Source organism: Falco rusticolus, chromosome 3 (assembly GCF_015220075.1).
Source record: "Falco rusticolus isolate bFalRus1 chromosome 3, bFalRus1.pri, whole genome shotgun sequence".
In the NCBI taxonomy this organism is placed as follows: domain Eukaryota; kingdom Metazoa; phylum Chordata; class Aves; order Falconiformes; family Falconidae; genus Falco; species Falco rusticolus.
In genome coordinates this window covers 7835579-7856398 of record NC_051189.1, presented here as the reverse complement: position 1 = coordinate 7856398, position 20820 = coordinate 7835579, and the positions used below count along the sequence as shown (strand labels likewise).

At 37.7% G+C, this 20820-nt stretch overlaps 1 protein-coding gene across 4 annotated transcripts in view; it reads right to left on the bottom strand.

Annotated features, from left to right (window-relative positions):
- CDH12 (cadherin 12) overlaps positions 1-20820 on the bottom strand; it is a 220747-nt gene that overhangs the window by 33433 nt on the left and 166494 nt on the right. For all 4 annotated transcript variants that reach the window (XR_005103402.1, XM_037381808.1, XM_037381807.1 and 1 more), the window contains 2 exons: positions 16438-16625; positions 6955-7208 (listed from right to left, as the gene is read on the bottom strand). Coding sequence is in view for 3 of the 4 variants with exons in the window: in XM_037381808.1 (XP_037237705.1) it covers positions 6955-7208; positions 16438-16625 (442 nt within the window). In the remaining variant the exon portion in view is untranslated. The remainder of the gene's footprint in view (positions 1-6954; positions 7209-16437; positions 16626-20820) is intronic.

Here is a 20820-nt window from a genome sequence, read left to right as displayed (position 1 = left end):
TCTGACTAGGTTGCCATAGTTAAAATACTTATTCTTTTAGAAAGGGATGTAAGATCTTTAATTAAAAATGTTGAGAAACTTAATTTTATGCTAGGAAGATGGTTTCAGGTTTGCCTTTGTGTACCACTGTGCAGAATAACCAACTAACATCCTTCCCTGTAGCATGTAAGTTTTTCTTAGATGGTTTAAGTCCTAAGCCTTCATAATTCTCTTGGTGTCAAGCCCTGAGAGGTTCACAGATTGTGGTGATATGGCTACAGCCATTAAACCTCTGTTTTAATCTCACAATTGCTTTCTAGAGTGCTTGAGAAATCCGTTGCTGGAGAACTTTGGAATAAGAGCCCTTGATCAAAAATCAGGAAGACTATTATTTGAGCTAAAGTAAAATTACAGTGTGTGCCTCTGGGATGTGAACTGGCTTTGTAAAATCATATCACCAGGTGGTACAAGTGCTCTGAAGTAAACCAGACCTATTATGGTCATATTGTTCCTTTCCCCTCACTCTGGCTGCTTAGCTATTCTCAATTAATTTAAAAGCTTTTCTGCCTTGGAGCTGAATGCATGCTTCTTGATTTTCAGCATCCACTTCTCTCACAAACAGGTCATTCACTGAAAGCTGTGGTCCATGAACTTTTGAATCTATACATACTTCTAGTTCTAAACTGACTGACATTTTATAGGTTAACTTGCTATTTTTCACAAGCTTCAGTAAATTGATGAATTACCAACTGTAAATAAATTTTACTGACCTCTCTCAGTTTTAAAATTTGGGTTTAGCTTCTTTTGACTTGCTGGAGTTGGGAAATAATATTTCATGCTGCAAGCGCTTCCAGGACATGATCTAGAAAATATGCATGTCAAATGAATCCTAGCAATCTTTTATTTGGGAAAGCCTGACTTTCCTCTAGTGCAGGCTTTCTGACTTGTGCCAGAAAGTACTCACCTTTGCTCCATGTTCCTGCAAGTCCTGTGAAAATCCACACAGACCGAAAGTCAGTCTGCATGTGCTCCAAAATGACAAAGAAAGATTTTTCAGCTCAAGCCTCTTGCTGTTTTCAATGAACAGGCTTCAGCATCACAGAGGACTAAGTAACAGTACGTTTACCTTCCCCACCAAAGAATTCTGTGTGCTCCCTTCGGCCTTAAGTCCGTAGATTTAAAAGTAATGTTAAAACAAATCTTACTTTTCTTGTAGTGGCTACTTCTAGTAGCTTCAAGCTGATCACTGGAACTGAGGTACCACAGTCCTTGATTTAATACAACTGAGTCACTTGTCAACTGAGCTGTGATAACTCTCTGCTTGTGTGCACCTAATCCATTGCAAATGTGAAATAAAACATGTTAATTTAAAGTACCATGAAGGGGATTACCATAATAATTTGTTACACACACCTTGCTTCAAGGTAAAGGTAGAGCAAACAGATAGAGTCAGTTGCTGTTGAATAGAAGGAATTCATTAAAATGTAAGAAAACAGTTCCTTTTGAAAGACAGTTTATACACAGAAAAGGAACATTTTTCTGCCTTGTGTTTGAAGAGAAGTCACCTTTCTGTTCACTCATTTAAAACCACCCAGCTGCTGAGGAGGAAGCCAGCTCATTCAAATCTAGAGAATGGCAGAGCAGTACATGGGATCATATTGGGGGGAGCTTAAGAGGAAGACAACAAAGGCATGGAGGATGCGATTGCCTGAGGTCACGACGACGAAGTCTAGGAGCCAGGGAAGAAAACAGAGTCAGAGTGAGAAAGTCAGGGAGAAATAGAAGGAGGAAGTAGGAATTGGTTGCCCTACTATCATTTCCAGTGTTGCTGGAAGGTAGGTATATGGGGTGGTTGTTGTCTATATGGTAGCTGAGTGCTCACTGAGCCAAATGAGACTGGAAATTAGGGAGGCTGGTGGCGAAAGAGCAGATGTGTCAGCCAAATATATCCATTGAGATTCAGAGAAAATGTTGGGATAGAAACCCAGTTTCTAAAGTTCTAGAAAGAAGATCAAAGTAACTGGAACAAAGAGAAAAAAAGACATCAGACCACTGAGATCAAAAAAGATGTCTATCATCAGCAGAAGAAAGGAAGGCAGCAGAACAGGTCACCAATGAAGCTAATGGGATGTGTTTCAGGAAGAAAAAAGCAGAAGCCAGCTGTGGGAGAAGGAAAGATGGACCGTGAAATAGGAGACTGGTATTAAGACTGCCAGAGTACAGGACATAATAAGAAAACAGTGAGCTAATAGGAGGACTGAAAAAAAAATAGTAAGGGATCTCCAGCAGGAACTGAGAGGTACTGGTGCAGGGATTTGGACTGGCTAGTGGATAAATTAGAACTCGGAGGAGGTCTTAAAAGTGGTTGAGGAGACTGGGACTTCAGTAAAAGGCAAGGGATGGAGTGGAGGTAAAATTGTAACAAGAAAGAGACAGGAGGTAACAGAGCAAGTGTGCAAAACTTACTAGAGCATCTAAAAACCAAGCAAAATGCATGAGTCCCACCATCTTTTATCTGTGCAAAACCAACTGGCAAAGCATCTTGTTCCCCTCCAGTGTGATACCATACACAGAAAAATAGTTATCACTTAGTCTGTTATTAAATGAAGAGGCCTGGGGTGCTAAAACTAGATGTCCTAGTCTTTCTATGTATGTATGTAACTATCAGATATGTTTTGATGTCACAGGATGGGACTTTCCTTTTTGAAGAAGCAGCAAATTCAAAAAGTGGATGCAAAAAATAGAAGAATTATGGGACTGGAAGGTCAAGCACTTTCCTGTTACATATGTCATTTTAATTCATCTTGTCTGCGGTTGTACATTAAGATAAACTGTTTAAGGATTCAGGAAGAAACTTACTATTTGTATTTTCTTGATCTTTACATGACAAAGTATTGCACTGGGAAAACAGAACCTATCTGTGAAAGTTTTCGGTTCACTGTGAACTAGTTCAGAAAATAAATAAGGCTTTTTCTTTGGCAGAACATGCAGGGAATACAATTTTGTCCCCAAGATACTGAGGGCAGGATTGACCCGTGACTAGTACACATGGCTTTTTTCTTTCTTTAGTATCACAGTTTCATGACTCTGGACTTGGACAGGAAAATGGACAGTCCCCATAGCTTTCCTGCTTTGAGTCGTTCTTGTGGTTCATAAAGAAAAACTCCTGAATCAAGCAGAGAAGACCTGAAGGGCAGTGTTGTGGCACAGAATATGAAACTCATTGTAACTGGAGTCGTATCTGAGATTCACATCAGGGACAATAATCCTTTCATGCTTTATGCCAGAAGATCATCTCCAAGGAAATCTGACAGCTTCAAGGGTGTCAGTGCAAAGTTGTTGAACTTCACTCACACCGTTAGATAAAGCTGTTCTAGAAAATATTGCAGATTACTCAGTCTTGCTATCCATTTGCACTGTCTTGTTATTTAGACAACTCTGTCTATACATTTATGCTGTATGGACATATATAAATGCAATTTTTAGGAAGTCCTAAAATTCCTTTTACCAGAAGTACAAGGATCTTTACTAAAAACTTTACATATTTATAAATTACGTATGTTGTAATACACTACAATACAGGTGCTTTTCTTTTTTTTTTCTTTCCTTTTTTTTTTTTTTTTTTCTCCCAGACAGAAAGTAAGCATCGTAAACTAGGGGAGTTTGAGAAGAATATGAGACCATTGTTTTCAGAAGTGCTTTGGGATTTTTAATGGCCATGAAGTACATAGGACTTCATATTGACATTTCTGCTGAGCATTTCTTGCAGCACTATGGATAAAATGGGAATAGACAACATAGCTCTCCTGAGACACATGAACTCCAGATTTAACACAGGTTGAAAATTAGGTTCACTGGGGTAATGTTCCAAAACAGCTTCAAAGCCGTTCACCCTTGCTGGTGTTGAATACTTGCAGCCCCTTTTCTCCTTGTGCTTAATTTCCAGTTTCTTACTGAATGTGTGCTCTGTACACTTTAATTTCAACATCTCTAACAAATATCCCACAAAATGAACCTTTTAAATTTCCTGACTTGTCCAAAAACTTGATTCCAGTAACAAAAGAGAAAAATAATATAAACCACATCATATTCAGTGGCTTCTGGTAAATTATTTTTCTTTTTCTAACAGCTGAATCCAGTCTTCATTCTTAGCTGTTACCTCCCCCTTCTTGATGTGTCTAGCATAACAGAGCTAAAGCTTTTGTCTGATAGCATGGATTTAGTTGCTGTAACTAGTGCTGCTTCCTTTCACGTGCGCTGTTCTAGCATGTTTTGTTCTCCAGCATTTTGCCTTCTGTTACGTGCAGTCCAGATTTTTTCCAAATCTCTATTGTTTGGCAGCTTGTTGATTTGGTTGCTGTTGTAATGAACATTTTAATGGCCAAACTGTTCTAGAAAAACATTTCAGAGAAAATCAATTAATTGGTAGAGAAACTGCCACCCAGAAAATTGTATGGAGTGTTGTTTCAAAGAACATTACTTTCTTTTCTATGTTTGATTAGAAGGCATATTTACTTAAAAGATGCTCCAACACCTTTTTTGAAATATGATGAAGTTGATGGAGCCGTTCTTTATATCTATGAGTCGATCTGGATTTTAAAGAGCTGAAAGACCATAATTGGTTAAGACACATTAAGAAGTTTTAATCACATGCTTTGTAACTAGTTTATGGTTTTCAAACTTCTGGTCGGGTACTTTTTTTTCTTGTAAAACTTATGGAATATTTAACACTAGTATATCAGCAACTATCAATTGCATATAATTTCTTTTTCTGATTGGACTAGTCAGCATTTGGATACAGGTAGGTTCTTCCAGAGCATAACAGCATCATCTGATAGATACATTAGTAAGAAACTTATAATGAAATTGAAAAAGCGGGAGATCAAGCTGAATACAGAGAATCAAATATATCCTCAAGTAAATGAGAGCAAATAAAGATAGTTCGAGACTAAAAAATGAAAATTGATTGAAATAAGTGATCTTACAAAGCTGGAAGAAAGCTGCATGAAGAGGTTTCCAGCTTAATCTTCTCAGCATGTCAGCTGGGTTACTGGAATACATCCCTCTCCTTAAAGCAAAGTATTTCCCTCCAAAGTCCATCAAATTCACTGTGTAACTTACTTCTGTGTAAGAATGGGTCCCTCGGAGAAAATGGTAATACTGGAAGTATTCATGTTTTTCCCCGGACATGAACCAGCTGAATCAGTTAATAAAAAGTGACCCTGGGAGCATGTCCATAGTTTGTCAGTGTAAGGGGTCATCAAGTAGAGCATTGGGACTAAAATGTAAGGGTTTTTTAATAATATTTCTGATTATTATTTTTTTTTTATTCCTGATATTTTAACTGTAGAGGGGCATTTGGACACCCACGTAGTGATTTCAAGGTTAACAAAGGTAGACACAGTCACTTTAAAACAGCTTAGGATTCAATATTACAGTGAGCAGTGTATGGAGAAACCATCGTGAGACTATTTTTCGTGTGTAGTTTCAAATATAAGATCAGTAACCAAAGCCCTTGAGTCTCCTAGGAGGGTTTGTGAAGTAAAAGACTCTCACTGAGGAGTGGTTATCTATTCAAATGACTCTGCTGTCATATCATTATGACATATGAAAATATGATTAAAGGCTTGCTGTCCAGTTGCAAGAAACTATGGTTTCCAACATAATATTGACTTCAGTGGATTATTTTCATAGGCTACTACCAGGTAAAAAGGTTCCTACTTCATTCTTTGTTAGTATATATTTCAATCCTTTATCAGGGTCAGGGAAGGAACGTGTCTCACAGATTCATGAACAAATACATTTCTGTATTAAAAAAGAATGAAGAATGTATTTTTTTTTTAAACAGTGAAACAAAAACATTAGTAATAGTTGTAAGCAATAATTAACAGTGATTCGACAAAGCAGGAGCTAAACAGTCACTGTTACATGTTAAATTTTTGCACATGATTACAATGCATAATCTACCATGTTTATTGTACATTTTGAGAATGTATGTACTAAGTCAAAATACATATAATTAATAAACATGGATTAAAAAGACCAAATTAAATTTGGAGTCAAATATGCATGAGTGTGTATGCACTTGGTAAACACTAGTGGCATTTTCCTGTTCTGTCATAGTCCCATTTGATAAATATTAATATTTAAAGATTGATGATTTCCATTATGTCTGCAATATTGCTCATGAAAGTCTGGGAATAAAAATATTTCCTGAAGTCAGTTAGGTCCAGCCTGAATTGGTATTGGAAGTATGTATAATGACTGTCAATGTCTTAGACAATGTCTGCGCAGGAGCTTCCTTATTGGTACATCAGTCTCGTTTACTTTATAGTTTCTAATGTGACTGGAAATACATCCACAAAATCAATATACTACATTTGTATAACAGCTCCCTTCTCCCTTTTATTTCAGGAAAATAAGCTATACCAGTAAATGAGAGGTTTTGCTGGCAGGGGTTTACTTGTGCTGAAGTCTGCTGAACAGAGCCATGTTGGTCAGCAATCATGTCCCCACAGCCTTCGCCAAGACAGATGTAGAATTATTTATCAAAGCATTTGTTCTTTGCCAGATGTAGAATGTAAGTGGATCTTGTGAAAGGGGCAGTGCTCACTGTCACCCATTGAGGTATAACACAGACACAGCATGTACAATCCCATTTTCATTACTATACTTCAGAGCTGCTTTTGTGGAAGCACCAGACACCAGGCAAAACAATGTATTTACTTCCTTAGTCTGAGCACACCATCTCTGAAGTCATGTCAGTAACTTATGTGATCTGTATGATAAGCAGCTCTCAGCACTTCTCGTATTTTTTCCAGATCACCCACCCAAACTATCATCTCTTTTCTATATGTTACAGTGACAGACTTGGATCATTTTAAATCTTTTTACTAAGCTCTTTGCCACCAAGTCTCGCTGTCAGCAGCCCTTTGGGTTGTCTGAGAATTACTGAAGGAAGAAAAGCTTTCTTACCTAACCGAGCTGCTGCCAGCATCGAGGTCTTGTGCCGTCACTGCACCTATAATGGTCCCCACAGGCGTATCCTCATACACCTCCATTGTGTACGTAGGCTTGCTGAAAACTGGAGGTTCATCCATGTCCAACACATTTATCTTCACTGTAGCAGTATCTTTGAATGGACCCACCGAGTGAAATCGATGGTCAAGATGGAGATTGGAAGCCTCAACTTTAAAGGTGTATGCCTTTTTTGTTTCAAAGTCTAACGGCTGTGGAAAGAACAAAAGAAAAACATCAGATTTGACTAAAAATTAAACATTGCAAAATCACTTTGGTAGGATTAATCTGCCATAGCTTAAAGATGCCTTCAGTATAAACTTCAGCTCCCGAGCTAATTGCCTAAGCTTGTTTTGCAGTTCTTCTCATGCCAAGGTGGTTTCTGAAATAGGCCAGATAAATCATACCCAGGAAACGACTGTTTCTCCACATCAAAAAAAAATCGCGATGACTGGCATGGATGTAAACAGTTACAATGTAGGTGTCTGAAGTTAAATGAGTGAAATTCATGTCTTGCAAATGAGCTCTGTGCAGGTTAGCCAGAGATTTGCATTCACAACTCCCATGCACAGGCAATCAGCTGTCTTTAGCTGATCCAGTTCTTTAAATAGAAGATTTCGTTTGGCAGAGAAACCTTTCAGATGACCATGAAAATGATGGAAGTGAGCCCAAATGAAAAGTCTGATATATACCAATGGGTCAAACCAAACTTTAGGTATGGCTTGGAATGTGATTTAAAACTTCTTCTGAGCAAAGTTTTTCCTGTAAAATGTCTCAGCAGTGAGCTGCTATTCATGCCACATATTTGACCCACATGTACTCTAAAAAATGTGGACTTTGACTCTGCCTTATGATCCTAGATGTAATCCATAAAGTCTTGAAGGCAGCATAGCAGCTCTGGGCGTTTGATGGAAATGCATTGCGCAATCAGATTGTTTTGGGGTGGGTTTCTGTCAATGTACATAAGTTTAGTGCCTTTGGTTTTAAAAAAGCAATCATCTCAGAAACCTTAATGCAGTCTTACTTAGTTGAAAAGACACAGAAGCTTTATTTTCAGTTAAAGGGTTTAGCTGCACTGGCTTTCATGTTGTTTTTAACGTTACTGACAAAGGCTTTTCCTGCTGCCTGGGTAACACTGGCACCTAGTGGTTTCTGGCGATTATAGGCAGGTTGGAAATAAACTAACAGAAAGGATATGCTATATGGAAAAGAGCAGGATCACAAGTGTATGAGCAAGAATATGCCAATGTCTGTCATTTTTTTCCCAGCTGTCATTACCGCAGTGTTTCCAGTCATTTGTCACAGCCAGGATAGATCTAAATTCTGGCATTTTCTGCCCTTATGAAGTAGCTCCATTAAAATCAATCAAGTTACCTTGACTTACATTAGCTGAACAGCTAGCATAATAATTTTAAATCCGTATGAAAGACATCGTAATTTTAATAGACTAGATGGTCAGTCTTTTCTGAGCTGGGGATTTAAAATTAGCCATCCAAGTTTATATGCCACAGAAATAATCAGGCTTGAAAGCCAAGTACTACTAACTGATCCACTACCACCTGCAACCGTCCTCCCACAGACAAAATTTCCAGTGGAAGCCAGTGTGAGTTGCACCTTTATAACTGGACTGACAGAAGAGCATAAACAAAGACTAAAAAGAAACAAACAAAATTAAGTGTGGAAGATCTTGTGCCCCAGAGTTAAAACCCTAAGCTGTTGCCTTCACTACAAATGGACATGCTGCTTCATTGTCCAAATTGTTGCCACTGTCTTTTCAGTTTCTATACTAGTCATGTTCACTGTTACACGTTGCCAAAAAAAATCCTCCCCAAAACAAACAACTCCCCCGTCAAATGCTTCTCCAGCTAATTACATAAATTGTTAACATGTTTAAAAAAATATTAAGGGGAGAAAACCTAGAGTTTAAAGAACCAGTCTGGAGTGGAAGAAGTCTAAGTATGAGCGGTTAAGCTAGAGCTACATGATTAAGACAGAGAAAGTAAGAAATCTAAGCTTTCAATTAAGTAGACATTCTAACTGATGCCTTGTATGTATCTTTGATACCCCCCAAAAAAGGGTATTAAAACTGTTCAGACTAGCTCCTGTGATGTATGAGAATATTTACAGATAGATGTACTAATGGTAAGAGCCATAATTCCTGCGGTCCTTGCAGGCTGTCTTTCACTGAGTTACTCTTCAAGGCAGGAGTACCAGATCACAGTCCTTGGCCAGTGCCAAGTCACAACTTTCATAATGTAAGGAGAACAGAGTGCTTGTTCGAGGACGGACAGAAAGAATAAGGTTCCAAGCAATTCTATGTACTGGTGTGCTCGGGCTGGCATATTTACTGAACAGCAACCCACTAGACAGATAAAGTGACTGCATTATTTCTATCCCCTCAGCCTTATGGGGCAGCACTGATATATTTTCGGAAAGACGTTTGCCCCAAGAAAAGAAAATGTTTTGCCTCTGTAATATCAGAGCAACCCATTCTCTCTTTCTGTCCTTCTATGGGTCTGATGATAAACACAGTTAGAGGTTAAACAATACATGGCCAATGCAAAGCTCAGTTGGCACTCAGAACAAGAAGAGAGAGGCTGAAAGTGCTGAGCCATCGTCAGAGAAAGAAATCAGTGACAGAATTCCACAAAAGAGCAGAATTTAAACTTTTAATATAAGTGAGGCTAAACTGCAACTGAAATGTCTGTGGAAAGATGGGAAATGTTGCAAATGGTAAACTGAAGATTTTTTTATTTTTTTTTTATTTTTTTTTTTAAGATTTTATACAACATATATAATGCAGCAAAAGAGTATGGCTTTAATGTATTGTGTTTATGGGAAGTCCATGCTACAATCTCCTGATCAGTTCTGGTCTTCCCAGTTTTGAAGAGTTGAGACATATAGATAGCTATTGACAGTCTCAAATTTTGGCATTTGTCTGATATGTCCAGTCTATCTGAAAACAGAAGAATTGAATGTCTGTCTAGTCCTCAAGCAAAAACCTTTTGGGTTTTAGTTTTAAAGATGTTAAAATAGCATTTCTTTGGGTTTTGTATTTTGGTGTTGTTTTTTGGGGTTTTTTTGTGGTTGGGTTTTTTGGGGTTTTTTTGGGTTTTTTTTTTTTTTGTGTAGTAGATCACGCTAAAGTCTGTGAAGAAAATGAGTAGGCTACACAATATTTTAGCTGCCTTTTGGTTTTTTTTTTTTATTATTTTTAAACACATATTTTGCTGTTACATAGTAACTGTCTGACAGTGCTCAGTACTATTTTCACCTAAAACCTGGAATGCTGCTAAAGGGTACAAACATAGCAGAATGCTGGAATCTCATAGAAAAAAAACCTATGACATTATTGAAACATCTTTCAATTAACCAGATTTTAATGGAATGGTTTCATAGAAGTGTTGTTTTATAAATAACCAACAGGAATATTGATTCTTTCTATTAAAAAAATATATTCAGAAAGCTAAGTTTGAGTAAGGCTTTTATTTTACAAAAGTTATGAGTTTTTTCCAATGTAAACAGCAATTTCGGTAATACTAAGTCAATGTCCTATTAACTGTGAAATATTCAACAATTAGAGGAATATTTCTAATTGATATTCTAAGTACCAGTGACAGAATAGATGCATTTGGCCCCCCTATCAGTTCTTACCTGCCTTTTCCTATATTACAGTTACAAGCTGCTCTATATAGTCACATAGTAAAGCACTATCAGCATACATACAACTGTGTGCAGCCAAGGCATTCTACAAATCCCAAAATCAAATAACACATACTGACAAATCACTTTATCTTGCAACTCTGGAAGTACCATGAATAGATTTAGTATGACTAGGAAATCACATAAACAGCACTGTGTTAGAAATAAATACATTCTGAAATATTGGTTTCCCATCTTCAAGGTAGACGTTAAGAAATGCTACTATACAGATGTATCTGTCTAAAATTACATATTAAATAGATAGATGGAAATATGGGTAGATAGATAGATATAAAGAAGTAAAGAATTGAAAGAAAAAAAAAATGGGCTGAAAGATGTAATGAATTCTGAGAAGCACGGCAAGAGTGAGAAAAGAACTATCCCGTGATTTTGCTCTGCTTTTTATCCACACATAAGAGATACAACAGCACTGTTTGTGGCACAAGCTTTCACAATCCACACCTACAATGATAGAGAAGCTGTATTTTGGGATGAGGTTGTAAGCCCTAGGTATATGGATAGTTATGGACAGTAGCGCTGGGTTGAGAGAAGGTGCGTATCGTCCTTGGCTTGCCTTCATATTAGCATTGTGCAACTGTAGAACAACTCTATGTCATATGTGCCCATCCCAAAACCTGGCAACACTTTCCCCTTGAAGGTGAGTTGAAAGTCTATATATTTTGTGAAATATTGCCATCAAAGTGTTTGCTGTGGATTGACATGTTTCAGTAACTGCACTTCTGCACTGGATTTTAAATCGCATAAGGAAATAATTGGTATTACAGAGCAGGTTGATTTATTAAAACAAGCTCCAGATGAACCAGGAGCTCTCATTAGGTAGGGAAGAGAGGGCACAGTAAAAAATGAGATCTATAGGCCAGATCTGAAGTGAATATTTCAAAATTTGATGGGAAGTGGGCAAAATATATGTACGCTCTTATCTGGGGAAGGGGAGAAGCTGACCAATGTCAGCGATTGAGCTGTCTGTTGCTCTCAAGCCTCTTACCCATTTATGCAGGTGCCTTTCACTGTTCTAGAAAAAAAAAAAAAAAACCAAACCACAAAACAAAACAAACCTAACAGCTGTATCTGCAAACTACAGAGACTGAGCATTTCCCCTTCCTCATTCTTCCCGTCATTCTTCTCTGTGGCTGTCATGGTCTTTATGATTGCATCTGCACCTGGATCACCACTTTCTGCCTGTACAGAAGGATTTAATATCAGCTGCTTTTCCTCCTCAAAATGTAAAACCACAATTCCCACGCACAAACTCGAGTTATGATTATAGGCAGACAGTGCCTATGCACACACATGCAAAGGATATTCTCTGCCTCTGGAGAATCAAGGGGTGGAGTGAGCAGTCTGTACAGTCTTGCTAGTAAAGCAGTTAGTAGCTGTAATGCAATTCTGGCTGAGGGATATCAACAGTCTGCCTTATGCTCACCGTTGTAGTGTACCGATGCTATCAGACTGCTCTTACATTATAGCAATATCATACATGGGCTATCCCACAAGCAAGACAATTTGGCTTAGTCGACAGTCAAATTACTACTTGCTGACTCCAACTAAAGGCTTTTTAAAAGTGGCCCCTGAGGTTCCAAGGAAGCATACACTCCAAATACCTTCCTGGAGCTACGGAGTCTGTTCATTGTTTCCCCAGTTTCTGTTATTTTATCGTCACTAAAGTTATTGTTTCTCATTATGTGGTGCTATGTCTGCCCCGACACCGTGATTTCATGGTACTGCTTTGCCATCTGATCAGTTAGCAGTGGTACACAGCTTACAAAAAATAAGATGCAAATGTTCCCTGAGTTTCCACTGACCTACGTGGAGAAGCTCAAGCAGTACAGTACAGCAGTGTAGGATCATACCAGGTGAAGCCTAGAAACACTTTTTTCCTGGGTTTAATGACAGTCTGCACTAATTAGTAATGTTTGAGCTAGACTCAGTGCTTGAACCCTGATCAATTACTGGATTAGCTCATGCTGAGCCAGTTAAGGGGCTTCTGCACATAATAGGTTTATTCTATAAACTTATGCTTAGTTTAATAAATTTAATGCCAACTGTTCAGTGAAGCTTGGATCCTTCTGTTTTCTGTTGGATGTGGTCATTAAGGATTTCTTATCAGTTTCAATAAAATCGGGAGCTTGCCTGGGACTGACACATTTTCCCCCTGTACCCGGGAGCACTACCCCATGCTCCACCTGAGGCCACCACATCTGGTACAAAGGAGATGGTCCCTTCTGTCACCCTGCTTCTTGTAGCTTACACTCATTGTAGTTTGCTGACACATTCAGGTAGGATGACAGATAATACATAAATATAAAACTCAATAAAAACTTTATTAAATAGCTCAAGAGAAGGGAAGAAATTGGTCATTCTGTTCCTAAAATAGTAGTATTTCTACTTTTACAAACAACTGTATACAGCACTATCCTAAAGTCCACACTCTCCCACACTTTTTACCAATACTATTTTCTCTTTTTTTGAGAGAGAAGGGAAGCTCTTACAGTACTAACCACACAGTGGTGCTAAATAGCATTTGGATTTTTCTTTAGCAGACTATAAGAAAAGCTATTCCATTTTTAATATATGTAAATAGCACAAGAGTATTAGTAATCAAGCTTATATTGGATCATAGCATGAAAATAAATTAGCAACCAAAACAGATGACTTAAGATGTGCACATTGTCCAGCTGTAGCTGTTTGTGCCCATTTAGTGTCCTAGAAGCAGAGAATGGCCTTTTGCCTCCACCAATGCATTCAGCATGCTGAAAAGAACAGCTTGGCTTGTGCAATTTTTTATCATCAAATGTATTTTCCACCAAAAATAAATGCAGTCCAGGAAGGCTTCATTTTTCTCAATTTTGATATAGAAATGTCTCCATCTGGTTTTGCATAACAACAGAACACAAAAGCATTTACACAGTGAATGACAGTTTCTGGCTGCAAGAAATTTTTCAGGAAAAATAAAAGCAAACTTTATAAATGGTTTTGAAATGGCTCAGCACTGAATTAATGCAGTACATCCAACATCAGGATATGTTATGATACCAAAACCAGTCCAAACCGGTTTTTAAAGCACAGGTACTTTTTATTAGTGTCTTTGACTATTTATTATTTATAGCTCCGAATTGAAAGTGTGGTCGTATTCATTCACCAGCTTTGACTTAAAGAAGGACTAAACGCATACCTAACTTAAATATTTGCGTAATCCCACAAGGTCAAGTCAGTGTTTTGAACACCATGCAATGTGGAATTGCTTCTCTGCAGGCAAATGAATAGTGCTGTTGCAGTCTTGTACAGTTCAGGTAACATGCATTTTAATAGGTGTTCACAAAATTGTGTTTGTCTAGCACTTCTGAAAATCTGAAAACTGCAACCCATAAAGGCACATTTGTATTATTACAAGCACAGAGGACAGGAAAAGACAACTGAGTTAACAGTATCATTATGAATCAGTATTGCTCTTGTTTAACCAGGATCCAGTAAGGAACTTAAGTGGATGGATTTTGGGTGATTCAAAAATGTCTTAAAACACTTGGATCATTTAAAGCTTGGTGAAAGGGAGCTTTTCCTAGAGAAAGGGTTTGTGAAGGACAATGTGTAGAGTCTGTATAAAGGCATTCTTTATGGGATGACCTGCATATTGGGTTTATTTTCTTTCCACACTCCGGCATAGAACAAGGATAGTATTCCCTGACCTTCACAGCCTGTCACCATCCCCAGGCTCACTACGATGAAGAAGATTAAGAAGGGATTAGGACTATATTTTTTCCCCCTCCTCTTCAATGGCAGAGAGCTAACATTTACATTAGGCAACATCAACTGATGTTCTGCTGTTGTAAAGGTGCCCTAAACTTTCAGATATGCTGTATCTCAATACTGAAAAGGCTGAATAAATGCAGTAAAGTATCTGGACATAGAACTAATTATGTTTGTTTGTTTGTTTGTTTGTTTTAATTAGTGGTTCATACAGACATTATATAATTCCTGATGTAGCAGTCTCAAAAGTACCAGGTGTTTTGCCTGTGCTGCTCTTAAGATAACTGTGTCAGGCAAATTCATATGTGAACACGCTTCATCAGTAAAAACTACTATATGTGTGCTGTTTGAATCTGCATAGCCAATTTGAATGTTTTGACTGTACAGTCTAATACATACCTACTTAACCATAGGTATGGAAAAATTCCATTGCTGTGTATAAAAACAGTCAGCACAGCTGAGACTTTGAACTAACCCAGGAAGAACTGAATCCTAGCAAAAACCTACTTCTGATGCTCAAGCATACATTTTTCAATGGTTCCCACTCATTGACATTTGTGATTGTCAGTGCATACAGAGGGGCATGCAGCTGGTCAGCCTGACAGTCCCAGGTGGAGCTATTTTTGACTCATCTGCACAGAGGGGAAAAAAGTGATGAGAACAATTTTTAAAAATTAAAAAAAAAATTACAAATTCACATAAGGAGGAAGCAGTACATTAAAACTCTTAGTCAGAAAAGAAGGGGGTCTGTGAAGAGTGGAAAAAGTTTGCGTCTCATTGACAAATTACATCTTGTGGGTATCGTAGCTTCTATTTTATGTCACTTAAAACTAGCAGAAGAGTAAGTGACTTGACATCATCTGGTCCTTTAATGCACCTATAGATAATTTACTTTTTTCTGTGTCAAGAAGCTAAAGCCAGGAATTTTGCTGTTAGAATGAGTATAATGCAAATACAGATCATTGGTCAGAGCCAGGGGAAATTTAATTACCTAAATTCTAAATTTTATTGGAACTAACACTTCTTTACTCCTAAAGCTTGTTTTAATATACATGTCCAGAACTCTTTCTTTCCCAGACCCTGACGAAGTGCTCAGATCATAGATGTGTTTATTTTACAAAAATTACACCTGCAAACATGAGCTGTCTATGAAACATAACCTGGCCTTTCAAAATGAGATGATGGTTCTTTCTGCTAAACAAGTTGATCACTGCTGTACATGTACATGCCTGGGCTCAGAAGACGATCATTGGTTAAAATGTGACAAGTCCCTATTTTGGATCTCTACTACTGAATGCTTTAATCACTAAATTCCAAATCACATTTATCCTTTCTATCTTCAAAATTCATAAATTCAGTAATCTTGAACTTACTATAGTACACTAAAGCAACATCAACAGCTGAGATGCAGTGTGCCCCCTTGCATGAGTATCTGATAACCAGCTATTTGGGATGCTATTAAGAGACTGGAAGTAGGACTTGTCGATTTGCAATCATCTGGGACGACTCTACCCTGAGTAAAAACTCTGTTCACCACAATACTGTACAACAGCTTCATTATTAAAATAAAAAACATAGCATCAAAGTTTTCAAAACAAAAAGTTTATAAGTAAAAATTAAATATATTATCTTAAACATAAAATAAACCTCTTTCATTCCATGTTCTGAACGGGAACATTTTTCATATGGTTTTAGATGGAACACTTCCCACAAAAGAGAAATTTTACTTTCTAGACAGAGATAAGAATTAGTTCTCTGCCATTAAAATTGACATTATTTATGAAAAGTCATACCTGATTGTATATGAAAAGAAACACTACCAATTTCTTTTAAGACTAAGGCCACAACCACAGATTCTAATAAAGATAGAAACTACTATGTGTTCTTTATGAGGTATAATTGTACAACATTTACTTCTCTTACCTAATTTCTCACTTGAGCCACAGGTACATACACCCCATCAGTGCCACATACCTTTTTCAGTTTGATGACTCCTTCCTGCGTGTTCTCATCTGTTGTGATGTCAAACAAATTTCCTCCATCTCCTGGAACTATGTTGTACTCAATTTCTGCATTCTTCCCGAAATCAGGATCCACAGCTCTGATCCTTCCAATCGCAGAACCAACATGGGAGGACTCAGGTACTTTTAAATGGAAGATACCTGTGAAAAAGTGGTAGATAGTCATTCTTGGGATTTCTTGATAATTAACACAGTATGCCTTTTCAAAACGATGGAGCCTGTGCAAAATAAACAGACTTAAATCATCTAGTTAAAATGATGAGATCAAAACAACAAAGGATTAGAAAATACATATTCATGTTTTACCCACCGATTTCCCCTAATTTCTAGATTTAGTCCAGTGCAACTGTAAAAACCTTAGCATCGCTATCTATTGAGATAGCTATCCGTATTTCTATCTTTAATTTTACCCACATGGTTGACTCTTTTGAATTAAACTCCACTTGTAGACAGTACATGTTAATAAGCATTTCCCTCCTGTGTTTAACGGGTTTTAGTATCTGAATTCGTATTTTACTGAGAAAATATACACACGCATTTCACAGTAGTTGAAAGGAAAAATTCAGTGGAGAAAGGATTGATTTCCACTCATTTCTGTAGTAGTCAGTATTACAATTAGATGTACAACTCCAGGGGAGTAGGAGGGCCAAGGGAGATGACAGAGAGTAATGTTTATACATTAGCCACCAGAGGGTGCTCTGACTAAAAGTTCACTGCTAAATATAATTTTTTTTAGCTCTGCATCTTTTATTTTCGGTTTATTTACTATCAGTGGTAATAAAAAACCAACACGTGAAATTTACACACTTTAAAAATAAGCATTACTACTGATACGTAAGGACAAAATGATTTAATTCAGAGAAGCAGCTCTGCTGAAAAAGCACAAGACATGACAGATAAAAGAGCTAAAAGAGGTCCAAAGTACTTTGAGTCAACCTTGACTTTAACGACATCCATAGCAGCAGCCTTAATTTAAAACAGGGTGCCCTGGCTTATTACAGCAGTGCTGCAGTGCCTGGCTCCCCTGCTCGCGGCACCCCTCGCTGCAGCTGTCATTTTGCACAGCTGCCAGTGCCCACCGCCACGACCAGTATTTCCAGTGGGCAGGTAGTGCTCACCTTTCTTCATGCAGCAGCCTTTGCTGTCAAAACTACCAGCAGCTTTTGGAGCTGATTTCAGCGGGCCTGGGGTATTTGATTTGCTTCATCCTGGCTCTCAACAAAGCTAGCGTTTTGCTTGCCCCATCATTTTGTTTTCCCTGGTCATTCTCCAACAGCTCTCACAGAACAGCCCCTCCAGCGCAGGAAAATATCGGCAATGGCCTTCCCTGTTCCTCTGCGTGTAAACACGTAGGAGGAAATTTGCACCTCTTTTTCAACAGTATAGAAGGGCAGGCATCTGTGACTAGTGGGAGGCATATTAGGGGGTTGTCTCAGAGATTTCTGCCTGGTAGCGGTTCAGTCACACTTCACAAAATAAGGCTCTGAGAAGTTGTATATCATGCAACAGCAGGTTAGATGACTTTCGCATCCAGCCGCTGAATTAAACAGCAGACATGGTTCCCTGTCATTATCTCCTCACAATGCATGCTGTGTCAGCTTTTTCAGCTTTACAAGCTTTTTCTAGGTGAGGAAAAAATTGACATTAGCACTGCTGGATTAGGAGCAAAACTACTGTTTTTGTGAGCTAGTAGTTTGGGCTATGGTACCTATAGAATTGTCTGTTTGAATGCCTCTGAAAAAAATGTGTTTTGCCTGCTTTCTCTCTCTATCAGTATGCAAAGTATACCTGAAGGCAAAACTTGCTTTAATTGTTTGAGAAAATCCCTGTAAGTAAAGTGTGTTTGTGACAGCATCCACATTTGGACATTACCGTGTGTAGCTTTGTAGTAATCATTGAGTGAGCTACCTAAAAGTTGTGCAATTATCACTTCACTTTCTTCCAACACAACATAATAAAGGAAAATTTCCTTCTTTTTTCAAGGGAATGTACTAAAGGAACCTTTTGCTTTAACAGCTGGAAAGGAGCATTATGACACAAAGTATCAGCAAGACAATAGCAGTCTCAGCTATTTCTTAGTTATACTTCAATGAATGAGTAAAAAAATAAAATTTTAACATGGTATGCAGAAGAGTCACAAATCCTCCTATTATTTAATGTCACAAACGTGTGTATTGCTGGGTCTCTGCTGTGCAAGTTATTCAGAAGAGGTGGAAGTAAAAGGATCTAAAAGGGCTTTGCCTACACTTGAATCTTATATTATATTTCCACATCACAGTTCTAGCCCTGATGCCCAGATCTTTTACAGACACTTAGATTGGATGACAGAAATCATTGCTGCACTGTTTGCTCTTTACAGCCACAATTTTGGCAAACATAAAATGTAAGAGCATATGATAATGGATTTTTCCTTTTTTTTTTCTTTCGCCTAGTTGATCTGTTCTTAGTGAACTGAAGAGCACTCAGATCCATTAAAACAAACATTTCTCTATAAAATATTACACCTGGCTGTAAAGCACATGGGACTTAGATGAAGTCAAAGAAACATGGCATTACTCGTTTCAGATTGTTTAGGCTTTTATCAGTTATTTTCAATGACTTGGCATTTCATCACTTCCAGAAATTCAACAGCAATAAAGATGGGGTTATCCAGATTAATTTGAAACTCTGAAGTAATCGTCAACTCTGCCAGAGTTAGATCTCTGAAGATGTAGTATGTAATTACACTGCCATTGTCCTCCTGTAATATTATTTTCACAGCATATGGAAGCTGTTAATGGTGCTACTGCGACAACATACTTTCAGAATAAAATAAATGAAAACAAATAAAGTGTATTGTTGCCACCTCAGGGAAAAACTTAAAGAGAATATAATGTATAGCATGAAAAACTTATTTTTTCCCTGTCTTTGTACAGAGGACATTTGAAATGATCACATGAATGCTGCATATGAAATATAACAAAAGGACAGTTTTGTAGATTTTTATTTTTCTGTCTCTAGAAGACATTAGTTCTTGCCCTAGACTTGCTGTGACAGTTTAGCATTATTCAGTTTTTATTGTCCATTTCGCCTGTGTACACTACTACCTCCATTTGCTATAGAGGTATATTGAAACAGGCCTGAGTAATAGCCTTTTACTCCCAAAGGTCCTGAAAACCTTGTTCTCTGCAGCTTCTAGGAATGATGGAACAAGCAGCTCAGCCAACGTTATGCAGCAGCTGGTTATGCTACTCAAACAGTTCTGTCAAATTCTGTAGATTGTCTCATGTGACTTCTCTGCCTACAAAAATCTACTTGCATAAATCTTTTTAAAATATGTTTTCTACGTTTGATGCTGTCCTTTATAGAGGATGAGTGATACAGATGTACCAAAGGAGCAAGCCCTTACATCCCTCAGACTGCACCATGAAACTGGACTCTGCAACTAGTTATCCTTTTGATGATTTCAGTCATGTATATTGCATGCAAGTCAGAATATTTTCACATATAGGAAAGATAGTAGCAATGCATATTGCCTGATCAAGACTTTTTGCTCTGTTGTACAAGCAATTTTAAGAAGAAAAAAAAAAAAGTGTTTTTAAGGCCAAAAGTCATATGCCAGTTGACCTGTTTAACTTATGCAACATTTTGCACTTAAATTACACTTAAAATTCAACCCAGAATCCAAAATTAGAGAAAGCCCAGTGATTATGTATCTCAGCATAAGCATTCAGGCATTCCCTTACAAAGCCTGTGTAGCGCCTCTGTGATTCAAGGTGTGAAATTTCTTCAGAGTTTCAGATCGAGCAGCATCAATGAGAATGATACAAATAAACGAGTGATGATGCTATTGAAGATTTTAGGCTGCAATGACTGATAGGGCTTATTACTCAGCCCAAAAGCATTCAGGAAAATGTAGTTAGAGGCAAGCTAACAACACATACAATCTGCCTCTGAGTTTCTAAACCAAAGATGGTTCCAAAGTGCATAGTGGGAAGAAATCAGAGCTGAGTGACAGGTAATCAGTCATTTTGACTGAAATTCAGCACACACTTACAGTTCTTTTGATGTGATTAGATTAGTTTTAGTTCTGAAGGCTCAAAAGCTGTTCTGGGGTTTGATCTGTCCTTAGAAAGGTTTTTTTTTCTTGTTTTGTTTTTGGTTTGGGTTGGGTTTTTTTGTTTCTCCATACCTGCAGTTTACAGGTACACCATCATTTAACAAAAAGGTTTTCAATTCTGGTAAGAGTAAGAAATGAAAAGCACCATTACATGTCATCAGCAAAACGATCAGCAAGAAATAATCCATGTTAGCATCTAAGGACAAGCTAAATGCATAATGGCCTTCAACCAAACAG